We start from the raw sequence: 20,480 nt of genomic DNA, 5'->3' as shown, positions 1-20,480 counted from the left end.
ATTTATTTTTATTCCTTCAGCCAAGCCACAAATAAATGACTCTTGCAAACAAACCAAATACTATTTAGTAACGGCAATGTAAATGCCATGGACTTATTTTATTTGGATATAAAATATTAAAGCAAATGATTATTTGCTGTGACACTCATTTTATTGTCTTGGAAAAAATAGCAAGTCTGAGAAAAAGTTTTCTTGCTGTTCTTCAAGGAGCACTCAATCTGCTTTCAAGTTATTTAATAATTTGTCATAGAATGGTTAACTATAAGCTTACAAATACTGTGTCAGCATGCTTCTTCCTATTGGGCAAACAACTTCAAAATCTAATTTGTTTGTGTTATTGGTCTTACTAAATATTAGCCTTTGCAAGTCTGGTTTACACCAGTGATGTTAACTATGCCAACATTCTGATTTTATTCTGAAGTATTCCACAACAAGCTGATATTATACAATACAAGCCCAAGTGCTAGCTGATCCAGTTTACTGAGTATACTTCGTGTATTTTGCTACTGATAAATCAATAAAACCATGTTGTAATCTACAAACTTCCATCTCTGTGAAGCACCTATAAGCAAACTGTAAATGAACACACAGGTCAAAAACTGGGATGTTGTGATTATGTTGACTCTGAAAACATTTGACTTTCACAGAATACATTTTAGTGTTTGAGAGAAAGTTTCAGCACTGATTATATTTTCGTGAAAGGCTGAGATGATAAATATTCAAATGATGATAAATATTTGTATTTATATTGTAACTATCCGTACTTTAAGAAAACAATATCTGCACTGCAATCCACAATTTACAGAGGTTAAGTAAATGTAAACCACAGCTACACAAAGAAAATAAATACTTGACTTAGACTGTATGCTCAGTTTTGCGTTCTTCATCCATGTGAAACTTCCTGCAGTCAATGGGTATATCGGGTGGGCAAGGAATGCAGGAAAGGCTTATCTGTCATTCCCTTTGGTTGGGATTTTTTGTCTTCATTCTGTTAAGTATGTTAAGAATGGTAAATTCATTCTGAACATAATCCTGGCATTGATCATAAACCATCAGATGCTAACGGCCTCACTATCATTTATGACACCCAAAATATCCATGAGAACGATATCCCATAATCTGCTCTGGCAATGTCACACATTATAACTGTATGAGACTTTTGGTACTGATACCACAAACTGCTCTATTAAGGGCCGTCTTCAAATGAAAACGAAACGTCAAAAGATATTATGAATCATTAGTATTACAAAGGGTCTCAGCTGCAGTAATTCTGAACATCACCAAATCTGTCTTTCAGGACTCGTATTGAGAATGGGATCTGCAGCTCCATGTGTGCTCTGCACTGGTGCATTCCTCCTCCAGACTGCACAGAGAGCATGGCAGCACCTTGGGATGGGATTTGCAACAACTAGTTTAAGGAGAAGGGTGCTCCTAAACTAGCCAAATAGGTTTTTTTGTTCTTTTTTTGTTTTTTTAAATCTCAGGCGCTCACTTTAAGTGTGTTGCTCCAAGCTGTTCAGAGGTCCTCAAGCTGCCCTTCTCTAAAACTAACCTGAGGCCACTTGTTTCTTTTAAGGTGACAAAGATAACAGCAGTGCTACCACTCCTCCTTTTTAAAACAAGTATAAAAATTTATACTGACTATCAGCTAGAGCATCCAGCCAAGCTAAGGAAAACTTGTTTTAACCCACATCTGCTACTTCTCAGGAGAGCTGTACACTCCAAGGCTGAAGAGTCTTGTTCTACTTCTCTTTCTGAAGATACGACTTTCTACAGAAGAAACATCTGAAATGTTATTAGACCTGAACATGTACCTCTGTAGCTGGTGATCGAGGGCGCTCACCTGTAAAATGGGAGATGGGTGTTCTGATACTGGCTCTGTATTTATGTTCAAAACACGTTGGATAAAACTGCGAAAAAGCCCTAAAGGAAAATGTCAGAACCAGGCCTTGCTTCTCAGAGGTGAGTAGCCTACTCAGTGCTCTCTGATCTGAGAAGCCTGCATTATTTTCTGCTATGTGGTACTACTTCAAGGCAAGGAATAGAGAGTACCTAGATCAAACCTGCATGGCTAAAACATCCCCCTGAGATACAGGAGATCTGAACCAGGACCTTGTCAGATGGAGGAGGAATCTCAGCTCCACTCTGTCATGGTTGCTCCCAAACAACCACTTAGAAAACTGGGGTGAGGGGGGCAGAGATGCCAAGGAAGCTTTTGAAAGAAAACGTCTGAGGTCACACTGCTCTGCGTGGATCTCAGTGCAACCAGTGTGCATCACTTAGGTTCAGCATGTGCTTCTCCTTTTGGGTCTCCAAGGAATCCAGGCAGAAAAGAGAAAAAGTCGATTGTTTTGTATTTTTTCAGTCAGAAGTTTTCTGCTTATGCTAACCCAAGCTTCTTTGGGCTGCAAAGTCATCAGTATTAGTGGTACTAAGTTATCAAGCACTCCTTCCATCACAGCCTGCAAATTTTACCTGGGCTGTAACATGGAGTATGCAATTCAAAAATTGGCAAGTGAAATGTCATCCAATAAAGATAATATAATCCAATGCAGAAAATACATTTCATTACCACTTTGCAAAAGTGATATAATTCCTTTTGTACAGCATGAATAATAAGTTAGCCTTATGAAGGGAAACAAGGTCTGCCTAGAGATACAGAAACATGGTATACCTACAACAGTCCAGAGAATATGCCACAAGTGACTGAATTTTTTCAGCTCACCTTAGATTTGACTACTAGTTCAATATTTTATTTACTCCAGACCCAGAAAGCTGATTTCACTCTATATATTGAATTTTTCTGAGGCTGCACAGAACCACACTGGCTTACTCAATTCTTTTATTGCAACAAACAGGTATCTCTACAAGACTTTTTAATTCATCATTTCACCATGTGTATTAGTGCAGTCTGAAGGGAATTTTTCTGAGAACTGTCACTGGTGCTAGCACAGAATTCCAAGTTTTTAAACTTGGAATTCCAAGAATTTAAATAAATTCTGATCCTACTATGTGCTGCTTTCAGTTAGATCACACATGACTTTCTTCACACATTTCAATTAGTCTTAATTCCTCACTAAATTCCTAAAGCAGGCTACTTCCAAGCCTATTGCTCCTAAATCCAATAAATTCACACTGCCTGTTATTGCTACCCTAGCTAATGGAAATATTTTCTTATATGATATGATGTGATTGTTACTAGATTTTATGTTTTAGACTTTCTCATGTTCCATTTCATGTCTTGCATGCCAAAGAAACTTTGCATCAGCTCTGCTGCACTCTGCAGAATTCTTCGGGGTATGTGGTAGTTTTGCGTGTCTGGGAATCTTCCATATGGCTAGTGTGGGTTTCCTAAACACCATAAAACCCTGCCTGTGGAGATTGTGTATCTCCTATGGGCCTCATGGAGCTTATAATCTGCTTTTAATCATAGCACGAGGCAGCCAACACATCAGTCCTCATCAAGTAGTTTTTTTCCATGTTGAATCTCCTTTAATAACTTTTGATCCAGTTCTGAAAGTCCGGAACTATTGCTAATTTTCATTGGTATCTTAGACTGATACAAGAGTTGTCTTCCTTGGCTCGCTGTTTTCTTCTGTACAAACTCTCGTAACCATTAACTTCTATAGCTTGCTATAGTAAGTAAAAGATTCTTAGCGCTTTGTCCTCACTTGCTCGTCTTTTGAATGTACCCATCAGCATCTGTTTCTCAGTAAACTACAGGTCATATCCTTAACTGGGACAAATGAATGCAACTCAGAGCAACAGAGTTAAGCCAATTTGCTGCAACTAAGAAACTAGCTCTACATCTACGTTCTTCAACAAGTCACTAGAACTTACTTTACATTTCAAAATTCCAGCACCAATTATATTATTCCCTATATATTAAAAGATTACCAACTATTCAATCCCAGCAGAACTTCACAGGAGCAGCAGCACAGTGGTTTTCATTAAAAGCAAAATCACTTTTGAAATCTACTAAATTATTTACTGACACAAATCAGTGAAACTATTAATATCTATGAAGCTGTACTCCTGGCCTCCAGTAGTTAACGTGTTGATCTGACATTCACCAGAATACAGTTTTGTAAGTAAAAAAAAAAGCAGTCTAGTTTTAATAGGGAAGTCTGAACATCTAAATGTAACATCTTAATAAAGTAAGACATTAAATTGTATTTATTGTTTTGAAATATGAAAATTAAAGAAATGTATCTCTGAAATTTTAAATAAAGCCAGTCGAGTTTATCTGACATTAGGTGATTCCTCCAAAACAAATAGCTTTAAGTCCTGGTGAATGTGAAACTTATTTCTTTTGTGCAGTGCTTCTGCCTGTAATTTCTAATTAACTAGCTCCATTCTTCTCTACAAGGAGTGACTGAAAGCATATGAGCTACAACCTATACTTCAACTAAATATATGTAGGTATGATTTGAAAAGGGAAATAACTAGTTAACAACATATGCATGTTGCAAAGAGGCTCCATCAGTATAATAATTCAGAAATCTTGCTTTTAGCCTTTTCCCTGCATAGCTGTGCTGTACTGAATATGATCTGCACACTAAAGATATCATGTTTGCAGTTAAAAATCTCCAGAGACTTTAGACCCATACATAAAGATACTTATTTCACTCTTTTCTGAGACACTGACCTGTATCCTCATTTAAAAATGAATGCCACATCTTTATGTTATTAAATCTTTGTTTTGATCTATTAGTATTCACCAAAGTGCCATTTTATACAACCCCGCACTGAATAGGCAAGGCTGGAGGTAACCATCTGCAGCTTTAGAGTCTGTGTTTGAATTGATAAAAAGAGCTTTGTGTTTTCATTGCCAAGTTTGATTCTTCCAGTCATTAGACATTCCCCTCAGATCGCATCAATGAAGCGGACTCTCTTACACCCATGTGTTAAATTCTCTCTTCCTCATGGTTTCCTTTGCCAGCTATACTCCAGAAAGACTACTGGGTCTTAGCCACATTCTTCTCACAGCTGTGTTAAAAAAGAGCATCAGAGAGTCTTCCCAAAAGCCATATGTGTATCTGGTCAGTCCCCCGTTGGAGGGTCACCTCACATTGTGGTGTGATTATTCAAATATTCATTCTTGTTCTTGAACTGCACTGCTCAGATCATCCTGGGAAAGATTAGACCCTCCAGCCAGCACTGGAGAACGTCTTGGATGTTGATGTGAAACACACACAGCTCCCGTACTCGGAAGGCAGATTAGTTTTACTTGCAGAAGAGGGTGACTCTAACCACTTAATAAATGCTTGCTCCTCATTTCTTTCCATTTTTATTTTCTTTTCAACTGTGTTGAACACTAGCAAGAACTGTTTTTGTTGTGTCATCGATTGACTTATTTATCAGCATCAGCTAAGGAACAAAACTAAGTGAGCAACTATGAAAGCAGAGAAAGCGTGTTCAGAAATGCTGGAGGGAAATCCAGGACTATTCAAAAAAAGGGTGTGTTCCAGTAACAACGAAAGTTAGGTGGCAAAAAAATCACACCTTAAGAGGTAAAGCAAATGTTATTAAGGGTAGCATTTCTTCTATGAGAGAGAGTAATTTCCTTTGATAAAACCATCTGTTTATTAAGAAGATTGCTTAGTTTTCTTTCGTATTCAAAGCACTGAAGTATTTTATCCAAATCTGTAACTCTCCTGACTTCTTCCTTAAAACAAAAAAACCCCAAAATCAAAACAAAAGACGTCTCTCTAATAAACAGTTAAGGACAAATGAAGTAAGAATTTGTTTTACATCACTTATATATTTGCTTTGTTCATAGTAAGCACTCGACAAAGTGCACAAGCAACGCGTTTCTCACCATTTATGCTTATTTTCATACCTGTATATTTTAGTGTTGCACCATTACTTTGTGGATTTGTGTTTACTTTTAGAGGATTACTTTGAAATTCTACACACGCACCCTCCGCTGCCACCTTACACAGCTATGCGAGTGTGCAAGTGTGACTGTGCTCACACGCAGAGAGCTACACTTTACTGAGCTAGAATCATTAAATTCTGAGAAAAAATAGAAGCCCTCAATAGACAAATTGCATTTAAATTCACTGCAGCTGCAAAGCTGTGGCAGAAAAATAGCACATTTCTTGGAAAAAACACATCAAAAGTGGCCTCAACCTTTACTGATAATTGGCTAATATTGATTTACTATTACATTATAACCTCCTCTGGTCTCACTGACATCAGTAGCCACTCCTCAATCCCAGAGGTTCCAGCAGGAAAGACAGTTTTAAAATGGCTTGCTTCCTTTGCTGGCAGAGGCATTAATTAATTCACAGTCTCCTCCAGCCACCTTCTCCAGGTCAGCCCCATTTACCTGCTGGGGCTGCACCAGCTTGCTCCTGGCTTCCACGGCAGGACAAACTTGCAGGGGGCCTGTGGCGCCGAGCCAACACTCCTGGTGAACTCTGCACCTTTGTCCTAATTCTTTGTTTGTAACCGGGAATTAGAAACATTAATTAAATATAGAAAATTGCAGTCATAGCCATTCTACAGAGTATAGGTTAAAAATATTAAGTATCACACAGATTATCATAATTTCCTATTGAATAAATACATACTGTGTTATGTGTGCATATACATGTAGTTATTTACATACACCAGAAAGTTAAAATATGTATTTGCTTTATAAACTAGAATAGTGCTCTCTTAAAAGTGTGATATGTATATTGTCAATGTTTCAAAATCAAAATATATTCCAACAAATACTGTTAAATCTGTGTGGTTACTCTCTGAGCACCAACATTTTCTGTTTCACACCACCACCCCTGCTAGGAAGGTGCATCATCTTCACAGGCAAGAGCACACAGTCACAATTTGTATATCTCACATTGCAGTGAGCCAACGTGAGATCTCACCCTACTGCAGTATAAACAGAATTTTACTATATCCAAGTTCACTACAAGCAGATTCCACTATATCCCCCTTCTGGTTCACAGCTGCTGTTTCATGTGGGATAGGATCCAGAAATGTTTTAGATGCTTTGTGTCCCGACGGCAAACACAGGACCACTACTCTGACTCAGATCTCACCTTTAGAAAGCAACAATTGCAGGTAGGTACACAACTGTCTGACATGATGGCAATGCTGCAGAGAAATTACATCTCTATTTCAAGCTCTGCATATGATGCTGAATGCAAACACTGAAGTTTTAAAGAATATTAAAAAATTCTTTAGTGTTGCCAGAGAACAGATTAGCGAAGGCATAGTGAACACTAGCAAATTACGTGGTACGAAGATACAAAGTACATCCTTTTTCAATATTATTTTAATTATTCTAATTACGTTGTTTCTTAATGAAGTTCATAATTATTCTCCTCTTCTGATTTTTAACTGTTGCTGTATTATTCAGATATTTTACTGAATAATTCTGAGAAACTACTTTATACAGCTGATAAAAATACTTCCCTCATATGTCAGAATTCAATTTTACTTGGGCATTTAAAAGAATTCAAGAAAACAGATGTTTTAGAACCCTATTTAGGCTATGAATTGTGGTGTCACATTTTAAATTACAATAAGCATCTTTTTAAGACAGTGCTAATAATTAATACTACTGTAATTAATACCAGAAGCCTTTCCATTGACAGGTTTATAAATTGTCAGTTCCTTTCTGAAATGTAGAACATCCTACATCTTTGAAATAAACAGCTAAGCTAACAACTGAGTTCCTGCCTAATTGCCAAACCCTGATTTGTATGAAGCGGTTGAGGTTACAAAGAAATTGGGAATTCTCAGCCCGGTTTCCCTGCTGATGAGTACGAAGTGTCTGTGTAGCTCTCCCAGAGGTGTCAGAGGAATCTCTATAGTGTCACACAAGGGTTCTTAGCTCAAAGTAAACACACTTTCCACAAACTCAGCTGCTTAATCTGTTTGCAGGTTGAATTATAAGATGGGGGTGGATGACTCCGGGTGCTGGGAAGACGCACAGAGCATTTCCACAGTTTCTTGGTAGAAAGGGCATGCTATTGTCATCAAAAGACTTCACCCAATTGTTTAATTTTGCTGCAGGCTCAGTGGTCTGATCTTAGCAATAATGAAAACTAACCTGACCAAAATTTTCTCAAGTAGTTGAGAATGTTAAATTGTGTAAATTCTTTTCACTATAGCAGTGCATCACCACCACTTTAATTCAGGTTGTGGCTGCACTGCTACTCTAGCCACTCTGGTTACATGGGATTAAACAAGGCTGTTTCACTAAAAAAAACCCAGAACCAAAAAAACCCCTTCACTTAGATATCTATGGTTAGTAAGTGTTTATAAATAAAATGAAATGAAATAACAACTTTAAACAGTTTACAGAAAGTTTTAGCCAATATTATCTTCAACATGCTGTAACCATTTTTTGTAGGTTTATTTTTATCAAGCACGCACCTGCTGAAGTTTCAAATATATCTAAGTGTTCAGAATGGAGATTTGAATGCTTTTCAAACAGCCACTGGAGGTTTTAAAGAGGTAACTGAAAACATGTATTTTCGTCTCTCTCCCTCTCTCTTAAATATATTTTATGTAGTTACATATAACTTTAAAAATATACAAATATATTTTTTTTAAATAGGAGAACTCAGTGTGCATTTTTTTTTAAACAGGAAGAACTCTTGTTAGGTCCTTGCAATATATTATAAGCCAATTTCTAGCTACTCTGGAAATATGCTGCAGACATTAATGTTGAAGACAAATATGGACTGATGGGAAAATTTGCATCAGTTCAGCATCGACCACCTTGGAAGGGTGTGAGAGGGCTATTTTGCAGCTGATGAATGTAATGCAGAGATGAGAAGTGCCAGACTGTGAAGAGGCTCTGCCTACACGTTTAACTATGTCCCAGCAATCAGACTTTCCAAGGCTTATGTGCTAGTAATAACAATCATGATGATAAAGACTTCAGTAGAGATGAACTTCAAGTTTTGGAGTTCGGTCACCTTTTAACAGGGAATCTTACAATGGGAAAGAGAATACAGTCCCTGTTCACTGATTCAGACACTTCCTGTTGGTTTCTGTGAGATTTTGAAGCCACCACTAAACAACCCCATCAGCACTTACCATGGCACAGAACCTGCCAATGTGCAGCAGACAGAAAAATGAGAACCTTAATATTCTACCATGCAATTATAAAGGCAAACACTCTGTTGCCATAGGATTGTCATGGGTAAAAAAACCAGTGAAAACCATTCGTAGGAGATGGAAACACTTTCTCTATGCCTTGCACATGAAGAAAGCAGTTTCCATAACAGTAATGACAGGCACACTGACTTGCATAATACCAGAAAACTGTTAAAATGATCAGCTTCACACTGAGTAGGTAACGAGCTGAATGTCTGAGAAAGAAGGAATCGTTTTAAAGGACCTTTTCTGAGTGTTACCACACTTTCAGTCACAGACAAAATACCAGGAGAAACAACATTTCATTTGGTTTTCAACTGCAATTTTTCTTGAAAGAAGGCAAGTGACTTACTTCTGAACTTTTTCATTGGCCTCCCGTGAAGCCTCCAGGGTTTTCTGGAGCTTCAGCTCTGTGTCCTTTTGCTCTGATCGAGCTTGCTGCAGCTGAGCTGCCAGATCTTCAATCTGGCAATAGGTAAGGGTCACAACGTCCTCCCTGCCTGGCAGGCCACCTTCCGAAGTACCGAAAGTACAGTTAAGCTGGTCCTTCAAACTCATTCCTTCAGACAAAGATTTGTATAAGCTGTGAAAACAAAATCATACACATTATTAAGTTTCAGTCTAAGGCTGAGCTGCAAGAATACTACACTCAGTTTAATTAATATTTTTAACATTATCATATATACCTCCACGTGCACTAATACCAAAACAAGTTTTATTTCAAAAGTGACAGAGAACAAAAAAGAACATCCTGTTTCCACAAGGCTCTTCTAGAAGTATGTAACAACTATCAGAACTTTAAAAAGTCAAAAACCTATTCAACAAAAACTTAAAAGGTAGTATTTTGCAGATGCAGCATCTTCCTGATCATCTTTGAGCTGCAGCAAAAAGTTGTTAGTGTGATTTACATGAAGTTGAATTAATCAGTGTAAGTTACTGACGTGTTATTAACTCGTGTTACACAGGACTCTCTTTTAGCAAGCAGACTCACTAACTACAGGGGGCTTATTTGCAAAAATTGCAGATTTTTCAATATAATGAAAGGAAGAAAAATGCTACAATGCAAAAATTAAAATAATTAAATCAGCAGGATTACTTAGAAATATGAATGATTTGCCCATGCTAAACAATTCCAAAGGTCCTTGGTCAATATTTTTGTGAGAGGAAACTTAAAATATTTCCTGATGTTGGTTTAAATAAGCTAGTAACATCTGTACTAGAATATACTGTGTCTTAAATAGACTCTCTAGAGTAGACAGAGACAGGTAACCTGCCAGCATCAGGGTTTTGTCACGGGATATTTCAGTATCTATAGTGTCCTCTACCACAATTTCTTGCAAGATCCTTTGGACCCACTATTTTGGCTTCACTCAGGCAAAAACTAGACGCGTTTATCATCTATTTCACACTGAAGTACCATGGACGTATACTCAACACATTCAGTTTTATACATGATTTTGAGGTATATTCATAGAGATACCAAATCATAGAGCACAAAAATAATACTCTTTCATTGTACAAACCAGAATACAGTACTATACGCTTTGCACTTGTGTGCCAGAAAGTTCTGGACAAGTCAAAGGGAGATCAGAAGTTAAAAATGAAATTGAATAGGGTCTTCATGCAATAGATTCGTGAAACTAAAAGAAATAAATACGCCTGGATTAGCTAACAATAGCTATGGAAAATAAGCAAAATAAGGATGTTAGACAGACAGGTTACCTATAAATAATGAGAAGAAATTGAAAAAAGGAGAATAAAGAATAAGATGGTGCATCAGGTAAAAAATTCTCGATGAAGCCTGTTGACTGTGGAATTATTTCCCAAGGCATCAGTAGGTAGCCAGCTGCTTGAGTTATTAAGGTGCAATGATAGAAATCACATTAATATCTGATTACTAGGGGAGAAGCCTGCACCACCAAGGTCTCCATAGAATTAGCAACGATTGCTTCTCATCCCTTCATAGCCTTAATTCATTGGTGAATTTTAACCAGTGGAAAATGACACTGGTAGTAGAAGAAATTCATCGAAGACATTTATAACAAAAGTGATGGCAACAGGATATCATAATAAGCAGTGTTTTTAGATAAATAATTGAAGTAATTTCAAAACAACTTCATGAATATCAGAAGCTGTTGCTGTATTGACGAATATGACTTAAGACCATCCCTCTGACTGATTACCATGCAAATATCAAACATTATTTCAATGTGGATTTCTAGTAGCAGCGCACACTGATTACGATACTCAAGACACAGTCTGCATGACAGCTGCTAGGATGCAATTGCATATTTTTTCTTCCTTTTCAGTTTATTAAGGTGTTTGTATGGAAAATACCCTTCATTTCAAGAGCCCATAGAGGAAAATCATATACAAACTAAAATATAATATACATGGACAAGCAAAATGTGGATGAACTAACAGAAATCCAGAAGCTAAAAGGTCAGAGTGTTGATATGTCATTACGCCTACTACCTGTCGTTGTCTGAAAATAATGTGAAGAACCTTTTCAATTAAATGAAGACATATTGAAAATATAAATATTTATAAAGGGACATTAAAATCCCTAGAACAAATTCATTAAAAATAAAATTACTTCAACAGTTGCACATAAGATTTACTGACTGAAGTTCCACTATGGTCGAGCATTGATCACCATGGAAAAAGACCAAGGTATGTAAATAATGCTGAAAGCAGGTTACTGAAAAAGCACTGCTGCCTGTTTCTTAAACACCTGGCACAAGATTAAAAGAAAAAAAGACAGATGAGAAGCGAAACTGTTCAGTGAATATATGGGTTCCTGATGAAAAAAAAAAAAAAGAGGATAGCTTAAATATATTCTAACTTTTCACACCAGCTGAGAGGTTTTTTTCCAGAACTTAAGAAAAATATAGTCATTTATTTAGATTCTAAAATATTGGCCCTGTGTGGCTACAGCTGGGGTCCTTCTCAAAGACTGGCCGTGAACAATACAGTATGCAATACACTATTACATGTTTTAACTCATAATGATTGCATCTGAGTGATCAATAGATTCTGACGTATATATTTCACAGCCAGTGTGATTCTGTGATTCTGTGAAAGGCACTGTGGTTGATAGATCTTTTAAAACGTTTTTTTCCAAAAGCACACAATTGCCAGACTTCCATCAATGTGGTGCTTTGCTAAAATACTTTTATTTAGTTGCTTTTGATACTTATTCATTTGAAATTCCTTCATTAATGTCCCAAATATTATTTCTTCAAAGAATATTGATGCTATAAATAAAAAACAAATGGGAGTTCTAGGCCTGAAGAACGGGTCACAGAAGCATTCAAACAGTGATTTAAGTAATTCACATGTTCTTTATAGTAAGCCTTTTGCTTTACTATGGCAGCACAGCCCCTTTCTTGCTCCAGCTTGGGTCTGAGAGCTTCAAAGGCCCACCTTCTTCTTCTGTGTCCAGGCAAAAGAAAAAGCGACATGTCACGATGTCACTTATGCAGCTTCTGCAGATAGCAAGAGGTTTCCTCAGCCCCCAAAGTCAAAGCAGCTTCAAGCCTGTTAAAAAATTTCACCAGTTGTAACTGCTCCCAGAGGGACTTGACTTTGGCTGAAAATCAACTGTATGAAGTGCTGCTCTTATAACACTTCTCTTCTTGCCAGGCATACTTTTGCTGCAAGGTGGGAAATGATTTTCCACCTGAAGCAATTATTGAACAACATAGAGAAACCTTCCACCTAAAGGAAGAAAAAAAAAAAGAGCAAAAAACAAACATTCCCTATCCGTCCCCTCTCTGCCCCCCCACCCCAGTGACAAACACATCCAATGTTCCCAAAGGCATTTCGGTCTGACCTTGGTTTTCATCACAAATGTTTCTGACATTCAAGTTCTGGAGGCCTCTCAGACCTCAGCCTGCACTCAGGATGGCTTTGAAGAGGGTGCCTTCATACCGCTGAGTGCACTCAAGGGCCAGGCAGCACTGATACCTTGAAAATACTACCTCAAAGGTGCTCTTAGGAAACACTGCAATAAGATGATATTAAAAAAAAAAACAAACATAAGACCTAGAAGGACTTTGACATTTTGCTGTAAAGCAGAGGATATGAAATGGTCAAGTTTGCATTACATGTGAGTCAGAAGCCTGACAGCTGGTAGACTGGTAACTAGATGGCATTGCCCTACCATAGACAAATATTTTACTAGCCTTCCTTCCCCTGCAATTACATGAGTTAAGAGGACTGTGTTTTCTCTTTGGTACAACCACCCAAACATCTCCCACTAATTTAACCAAAGGCAGCAGCTGTGTTAGACTCTGTGGAGCACAGGCTACAGACCATGTTATAACAGTACTGCACATTGCACATAACGCAGAGTATGTTCTTTGCGCTGTCACAGTCCATCACAGAGTGTTGCTGTCTCATGTGTGGTGTACCCACACATTCTTAGTCTAGGATGAGCTCAGGCATCCTCTTTATTTTATATTCTCTCACCAAACGCAATGATAAGCACTTGTTGAACACAGCCCACCACTGATTTTCTTCTCTGTGGTGGTTGGTGCTATAACCTCAGGATTTTATAGGATAACATGTTGACAGATTAGCACTGATCATGCATGTCCATACCATCCAAACTCAATTACATGTGAATATGGATCACAGAATCACAGAATCACAGAATGTTAGGGATTGGAAGGGACCTCGAAAGATCATCTAGTCCAATCCCCCTGCCAGAGCAGGATTGCCTAGATCATGTCACACAGGAACGCGTCCAGGCGGGTTTTGAATGTCTCCAGAGAAGGAGACTCCACAACCTCTCTGGGCAGCCTGTTCCAGTGTTCGGTCACCCTCACCGTAAAGAAGTTTTTCCTCATATTTATGTGGAACCTCCTGTGTTCCAGCTTGCACCCATTGCCCCTTGTCCTGTCAAGGGATGTCACTGAGAAGAGCCTGGCTCCATCCTCATGACACTTGCCCTTTACATATTTATAAACATTAATGAGGTCACCCCTCAGTCTCCTCTTCTCTAAGCTAAAGAGACCCAGCTCCCTCAGCCTCTCCTCATAAGGGAGATGTTCCACTCCCTTAATCATCTTCGTGGCTCTGCACTGGACTCTCTCCACAGTGAGCAGTAGGTTGAGTTTCAGCCTTCTCTCCTGAAACGATCTAGGGAAACCTGTGACCTGTACAAGGGTTCAAACAGTCTGGACACTAGATGATTCAAGCACAGGTTCATTATTTACAGTGAAAGCTTGAACTGACTATCATCCATCTTAGAACTTCCGTATTTCAACAAATACAAATTAAAGGCCACTGGCAAACACATTTTTCCTCCTTCGGCTTCAGTTTCCTCATCTTTAAAAAAGAGCAATTACAATACTACCTTTACAAGGTCCTCTGAGCTTCACTACTGAAAAGAGACCCATCACTGTTGAAAGAGCTAAGTCAGATGCAGCACAGTCTGATTTAGGACAAAACTAAACTCAGACGGTCGTCTGATGATGCCAAGCAGCAAACGTTTTCTTTTCGGCCTCATTTTCACTCTCCAGGACCACTGCAGTACCCACACTGTTCCCCTGTGACTAGCCTGGGAGAGGTAGTAAGGACACGGGGCATGTGATTTAACCATCCGAGCCTTTCTTGAATTTGAAGGACTGCTGAGACATGCTCTCAACAAGAAATAATCAGAAACCATACCTCCATTACAAATCCTTCATTTATGGAGTTGCACAGTAATCAAATGTCCCCAGTTCCCTTCACGCAGCCACTGGGCAAATTGATCAGATAGCACAGACTCACATGACAGCAATATGCACACGACATCCAGCACCACCTCATATTCACTCACATTCCTCACATTCAGCACACCATCAAATGGTCAAAGACCACCCTCAAAATAGTATCTGGATTAGTAATGTTTGGTTGAAACAGAGCAAAACATACATGATAGTGATGAGTAGAAGGAAGGGTCTTTTATATTTTTGTAGCTGTGGCACTATCCTCTTCAGCTAGATCCACAGACCCACAGTTAACAGTTTGTAGCTAAGAAATGCACCTGAATTTCCTGAGCACATGATGCACCTAGAGCTGGGGTCTCTGTTATCTCTAATTGATTAATTAGAGTCTGGAAGATGATAACTTAGCATTAGCTTTTTTCACACATACATCAACTCTCAGATGTAGTGCCTCTGAGTTTACATAAGAGACTACTGTAGATTTTACACTTTAATCCTGAATATTACTTGATACAGGTTAACATCAATTACACATCTTCACGGTTCCACAATATACCTGTTTAAATCGCAAGACACAGATTCACAGGCTTTCAAATTTCTTCCACGAATTAGGGGACAGTGTTTTCAATACATCAGCAACTATCGCGGATACTCTTCACAGTTTTACAAGACTACATGTTATTCCTAGAGTGAAGCTTGCCATAAAATGTTCCTGTCATGTTTTGAGAGGGAATTAGCTGTATTAGCGTATTCTAGCCTAAGCATTCACAGAGCACAACTATCCAGTCCTGCAGGCTTGCTTCTAACTAAGTAAAATTAATCTGAAATTTAAAAAATAATTTTATTTTGCACAGTGTTTACTTTATCATACTAGAAGTTACAAGAAAGAATTTTGCTATCTTATATCTGTTCTTTATTGCCAATTCATATGCTTTGGCCATTCTTAAATATTTGCCCATGGCTTTAGTTAACAAAATAACTTTAACTTAGTATTTGTAATACTGTAGTTATTCCCTACAGTAATAGATTGTTTAGGTAACACTGCAAATACAGAGGGAACCTTATCTATTAATCGAAGACAGAACTGGCATCAAGTCATCAAGAGTGACCTCAGTATTTGAATATAAAGGATGTTTAAGATGGTGCCAGCAACTCCACATTTTACAGTGTATCACAAAACCCCGGCCACTTTCCCCAGGCAGCGTGAGCATCGTGGCTGGGGCAGAGCAGGTCCTGGCTCAGCTCTGTGGCAGGCAGGGAGGAGGGGCACAGCCAGCTCAAAGACAAGAAGTATTTTCACCTTCCCAGTCCCTGGGCTGAATTGGCACCCCCTGTGCCTCTCTCCTGGCTGCTGGAGGCCACTGGGCTGACATGGATCACTGAAGGGGTGTGTACGTGGGTAGTGCAGAGCCAGCAACTCTGGCTGCGGGCCAGCAGGGAAATTGCCTATGTCAGGGATTTGCAGAAACACAAACTTGGTGGAAAAGAGATGGAGGATCTTGTCCTAAAGGTCACAGCAGTTTATTTTTTATACTTTGAGTATGTGTTGGACAATATCGGTTTGAAGAACAGCACACCTTTTTCCTCAAAGCCGAACTTAATTAAGAAAGCACTAACTCTGGTTGTGCACTAACATAATAGAGCTGCTGGTATACCAACTGAGATAGGTAGAAAACAGATACAGTATGTATTACTTTTTTCCTTTATTTGACGATCCTTGCCAAGAGCTTCATTCTGAACACTGTCTCTTACATGGAAACGAGAGTATTATGGCACGAATGAACAACAGGCCTTCTGAGCAGGCGTTTCAGGATCAGCTCCTACAGCTCCATACACCTACCTACCAACTTGGTCTGGACTGCAGCTCCCACAGACTTGAGAGTACACAGTAAATTGCTGGCTTTAATCTTTATTCTCCAAAATGCCAACCATGGAAATCTTTCCTGATGACAAAGAACGTGCACATTCAAGAGTCAGGCGTTTCTGCTAAGAGCCTTAAATGATGTCTCCTTTCACCATAGTTTGAATTTAGATTTGCGTGGATAACAAACAAAATCTAATAGAGATTTCTTTGTGGGAAATCACGCACGAAGTTAAGGCTAATTTGGTTGGTGTCTTTAGTTTCCTTTGCAGCTTCTCACTGGTAAGGATAATGGCTTCTGACTTCCATTTTACATGAGTGACCTACACACAGACAATTCTATTTGAAATGAACAAAATCCTTCTGCAAAAAGTAGTAATACTAGTGAATCACCTCTTGTGTTTGATAAACTGCTATGATTCAGATGAAACAAATAAGAATCCTGACCCTGAAAACTGAAACAGTCAGTGAAACGTCCACTCAGTGCAAAGGGGTACTTCGTATACATCCATATATACATCTTTATAAGATAAATCTGATAGCTCTGATATACATCATAATGTAGGCATCAGAATCACCTGAAAACAAGCTCAATGTAATGACCATGTGCTGCTGACTTTTATTTTTGTCTCCAGGGAATAGTGTTTACTTTGCTTTAAAATTTATACGAGTCATTTTGTTATGTGCCTTTTTTTAATTAGTCTGAAGGAAACAGTCATTTGAGAAAGAGAGCGGAAATCAATTCTGATTCGATACTGATAGCTACTGTGCGATGTAAGCTGTGTGTTCTTTGTAATTAAATGTAAACATGTGCAGTTCTAAAGTCCAGCAGTGATGACAACAACTACTAGAAAGGATTGCTTAAGCCCTGATCAACTGATTCTTGTGAACCTTTTGTTCATACCGTAGGTGAGCTTGTGCAATCTGTCGCAGGGTGAATGCCAGCTGTAACTGACTTTATTTTAGGTCATCTTCAGAGAAAAGACTTGACAAGAATGTGGAGCGCTCTGTAATACCTCCAGTTACCCATTAACTATGTCCTTCTGATAGCTAATCAATAGCATTGCATGGAGCCAAACACACTGCACTGAACTGCCCCTCTTCCAAAAGCCAAGTCTTGGTAAATATTTAATGGCAGTAAAGGTGTTTTGACTCTTATCAATCTGATATGTTAAAGAACTCTTGAAAGAAACTTTATCTTGCTTCTCTCTGCATAAATAATTTGTTCAGTTACAATTTTAGTCTTATGCAAAACCACTTAATTTAATGATCTAATGCTTTTAAATCAAGGCTTTGGACAGAGAAAATGTAGTTTCAATCCACATGTCACAAAATAAAGAAAAATCAAAGTTTATTTCCTTGATAAAATGCCAACTAGAAATACACATCAAGGAACCCAGCCCTTTATACTGTAGTAGTAAATACTGCGCCAGACTCGCTCAAAACCTGTTATACAAGTGCACATTTGAGATTTTCTTACAAGGCTTCAGTTTCTGTAAAATTCTTAGCTCTCACTCACATCAAGATGGCGTAGGCTTTTTAGACTCTTTTCACCAGGGAAAAAATAACCCTAAAATAGTTCTACTAAGATCCAGAGACTTTTTCTTCCCACACAATGAATATTCCCATCTTCAAATGAGCATATTCTTAGCTAATGAGTTTATTAAGCATTTTTCAATTTTCTATTTTTCTGTGCAAAGCAGCTTGTCTAGATCACTAAACAGAGAAACACTTTTATTCTGATCCTTTAACATCTAGTGCGTGTACCCCTCCGCTACAGTCAGGTAGGATCCGAACATCTCCTTAGAGACTTAGATAGGCTTATTCCATGCCTCTGTGCTAATGTCACAGGATGAAGGATGGAGGAGTCTCCTGACCTCCTCCCCCAGCACAGTATTCCAGCCTTCTCTGCATGATCCAAATTCAGTATGAGTCTAAGTATTCTGAAGAAATTGATTCAGCAGTGCATCCAAGCTTTTTCTTGGAAAATAATCTGGGAATAAAACATTGATAGTTTTTCGGTTTCCAAAATGTGAATCACCATAAATGTTTTCCCAGAAGTATAAGCATTATTTTTTCCCCAGTGTTTAAATGGCCTCTCTAGTGCTCTTGATGTCATTCAATAGATTTAAAAAATAAAGATCACAGGAATGATTCCCAGGCACTGGCATAGATAAACTGAACAGCCTGGAGTTTTCAAATCACTAGTAATTGGCTCTGATGAAAACAGTATTAATTAAAATCATAAAGGCATATCAATCAATCAAGCAGTAAAGCGCACGGCACCGTTCAGGCACGACCGGCTGAAGAAAGCCTGTTACTAACAACCTCAGAAAATATCTTGTACTTAATACAATGTTATCTTTATAAATCAGACAGGATTGTGACTTTTATGGCTGTCCTGATTTGCTATTGTGATCACTTGGCTTAACTCCCCCACTGAACCAGAAAAGCAAGAGACGAAGCTGTCTTGGACCCAGGGCTGGAAGCCAGTCCTGCCTTCCAGCATGGCCAGGAACATCCAGCTGAGTAGATGGAAGAGAAGAGTCTCTCCAGGAGAAGGCAATTAAAAGAAATACAAAGAATGGAAACGTGTTTCAAAGATGGAATAACCAAATACATATGGAATTTGAGAGAGGGATGATCTCATGGATGAGCTGAGTGGCCCTAAAGCTAGAAACCCTCAGCATGACTGACCTGGGAAGGGGATTCACATGGGGCTCTGCCCTCTTGTCATTCCTTTCTTGCTGAGTGATTCAGCTGGTTAAAAATCTTTGAATGAATTAAAAAAAAAAATCAAAATATACAGTTTTTTTATTACTTTGGGGATACTTTCTCCCTGTCTCAGGAAAAAAACCCAGAGAATATTTAAACAGTTTTGTCTGATTTTTCTCAAAGGTGTTACTGAAAAATATTAAGCAACTCTGACCAAAGGCAAACAAGGTGCCCTGTGCTCCAGCACATGCCCAGCTGTGGTCACCAATGTGCCAAGAAGTGAGGTACACTGATGAACTCTAGGTGAGTGTGCCTAGCACATAGTTTCCCTGCTTTCTTGGTACTGTGCACAGGAACATGTGCCACTCTGAAATGGCAGGTGAGTCTCTAGGAGGACTGCATGTGCTGCAGTCTGCAAACCTTCCTCCAGACCGGCACAGATACCTGTAATGGCTACTTTAAAGCTATCATGGCTTCTTCCACACAAAAATGCAGTTGGTTTGGGCATTGCTATGCAGATATAAACTTAGCAAGTCACCTCCTGAAAGCCACGTAAATGACACAATGGCAATGTATTGCTACTCAGTAAGCCATGTCTTACCTCGCTGCTGTTGCCAAACCCTTATTCATATAAATCATACAGCTCCTTGGACAGTTAAGTGCTATGAAACAAGGCAGTTAAAATGATAGCTTAAATGATAAAGGGAACGCCTGGGAAATTTAATATAGGGGAAGTCTGCTTCCCTATTGTATCAACGCTTACTGAAGCAACTGAGTAGGCTTGTCTGGGCCATTCTCCTTAACGTGAAACAGGACGCATGCTGGAGGAATGATTTAGGGGACTGGGGAACAGAGCTCTGTCTTGAATTCCCTCTTCTATTTCACGTCTTCTGTGCAGTACTGAGCAAGTCACAACATGCAGACGTCAGCCTGCCATGCTGAAACTGGGAGTAAAGTGCCTTTCCCTTGCTTTTTGTCTTCCTTAAATTCTAAGTTTTGGGGCCCAGGATTGCTTCTTATTACCTATGTGTGCTGCATCTGGAAACCTGAGGGCCTGATCATGGTTCAGA

The 20,480-nt window shown here is 38.7% G+C and overlaps 1 protein-coding gene across 1 annotated transcript in view; it reads right to left on the bottom strand.

Moving 5' to 3' along the window:
- MIPOL1 (mirror-image polydactyly 1) overlaps positions 1–20,480 on the bottom strand; it is a 203,851-nt gene that overhangs the window by 10,639 nt on the left and 172,732 nt on the right. The window contains exon 11 of the mRNA XM_068399133.1: positions 9,473–9,703. Within this exon, the coding sequence (XP_068255234.1) occupies positions 9,473–9,703 (231 nt within the window). The remainder of the gene's footprint in view (positions 1–9,472; positions 9,704–20,480) is intronic.

This window comes from Nyctibius grandis, chromosome 4 (assembly GCF_013368605.1).
Source record: "Nyctibius grandis isolate bNycGra1 chromosome 4, bNycGra1.pri, whole genome shotgun sequence".
Classification (NCBI taxonomy): Eukaryota; Metazoa; Chordata; class Aves; order Nyctibiiformes; family Nyctibiidae; genus Nyctibius; species Nyctibius grandis.
The sequence above is the reverse complement of the archived record's forward strand: the minus strand, read 5'-3'. Positions and strand labels throughout refer to the sequence as shown.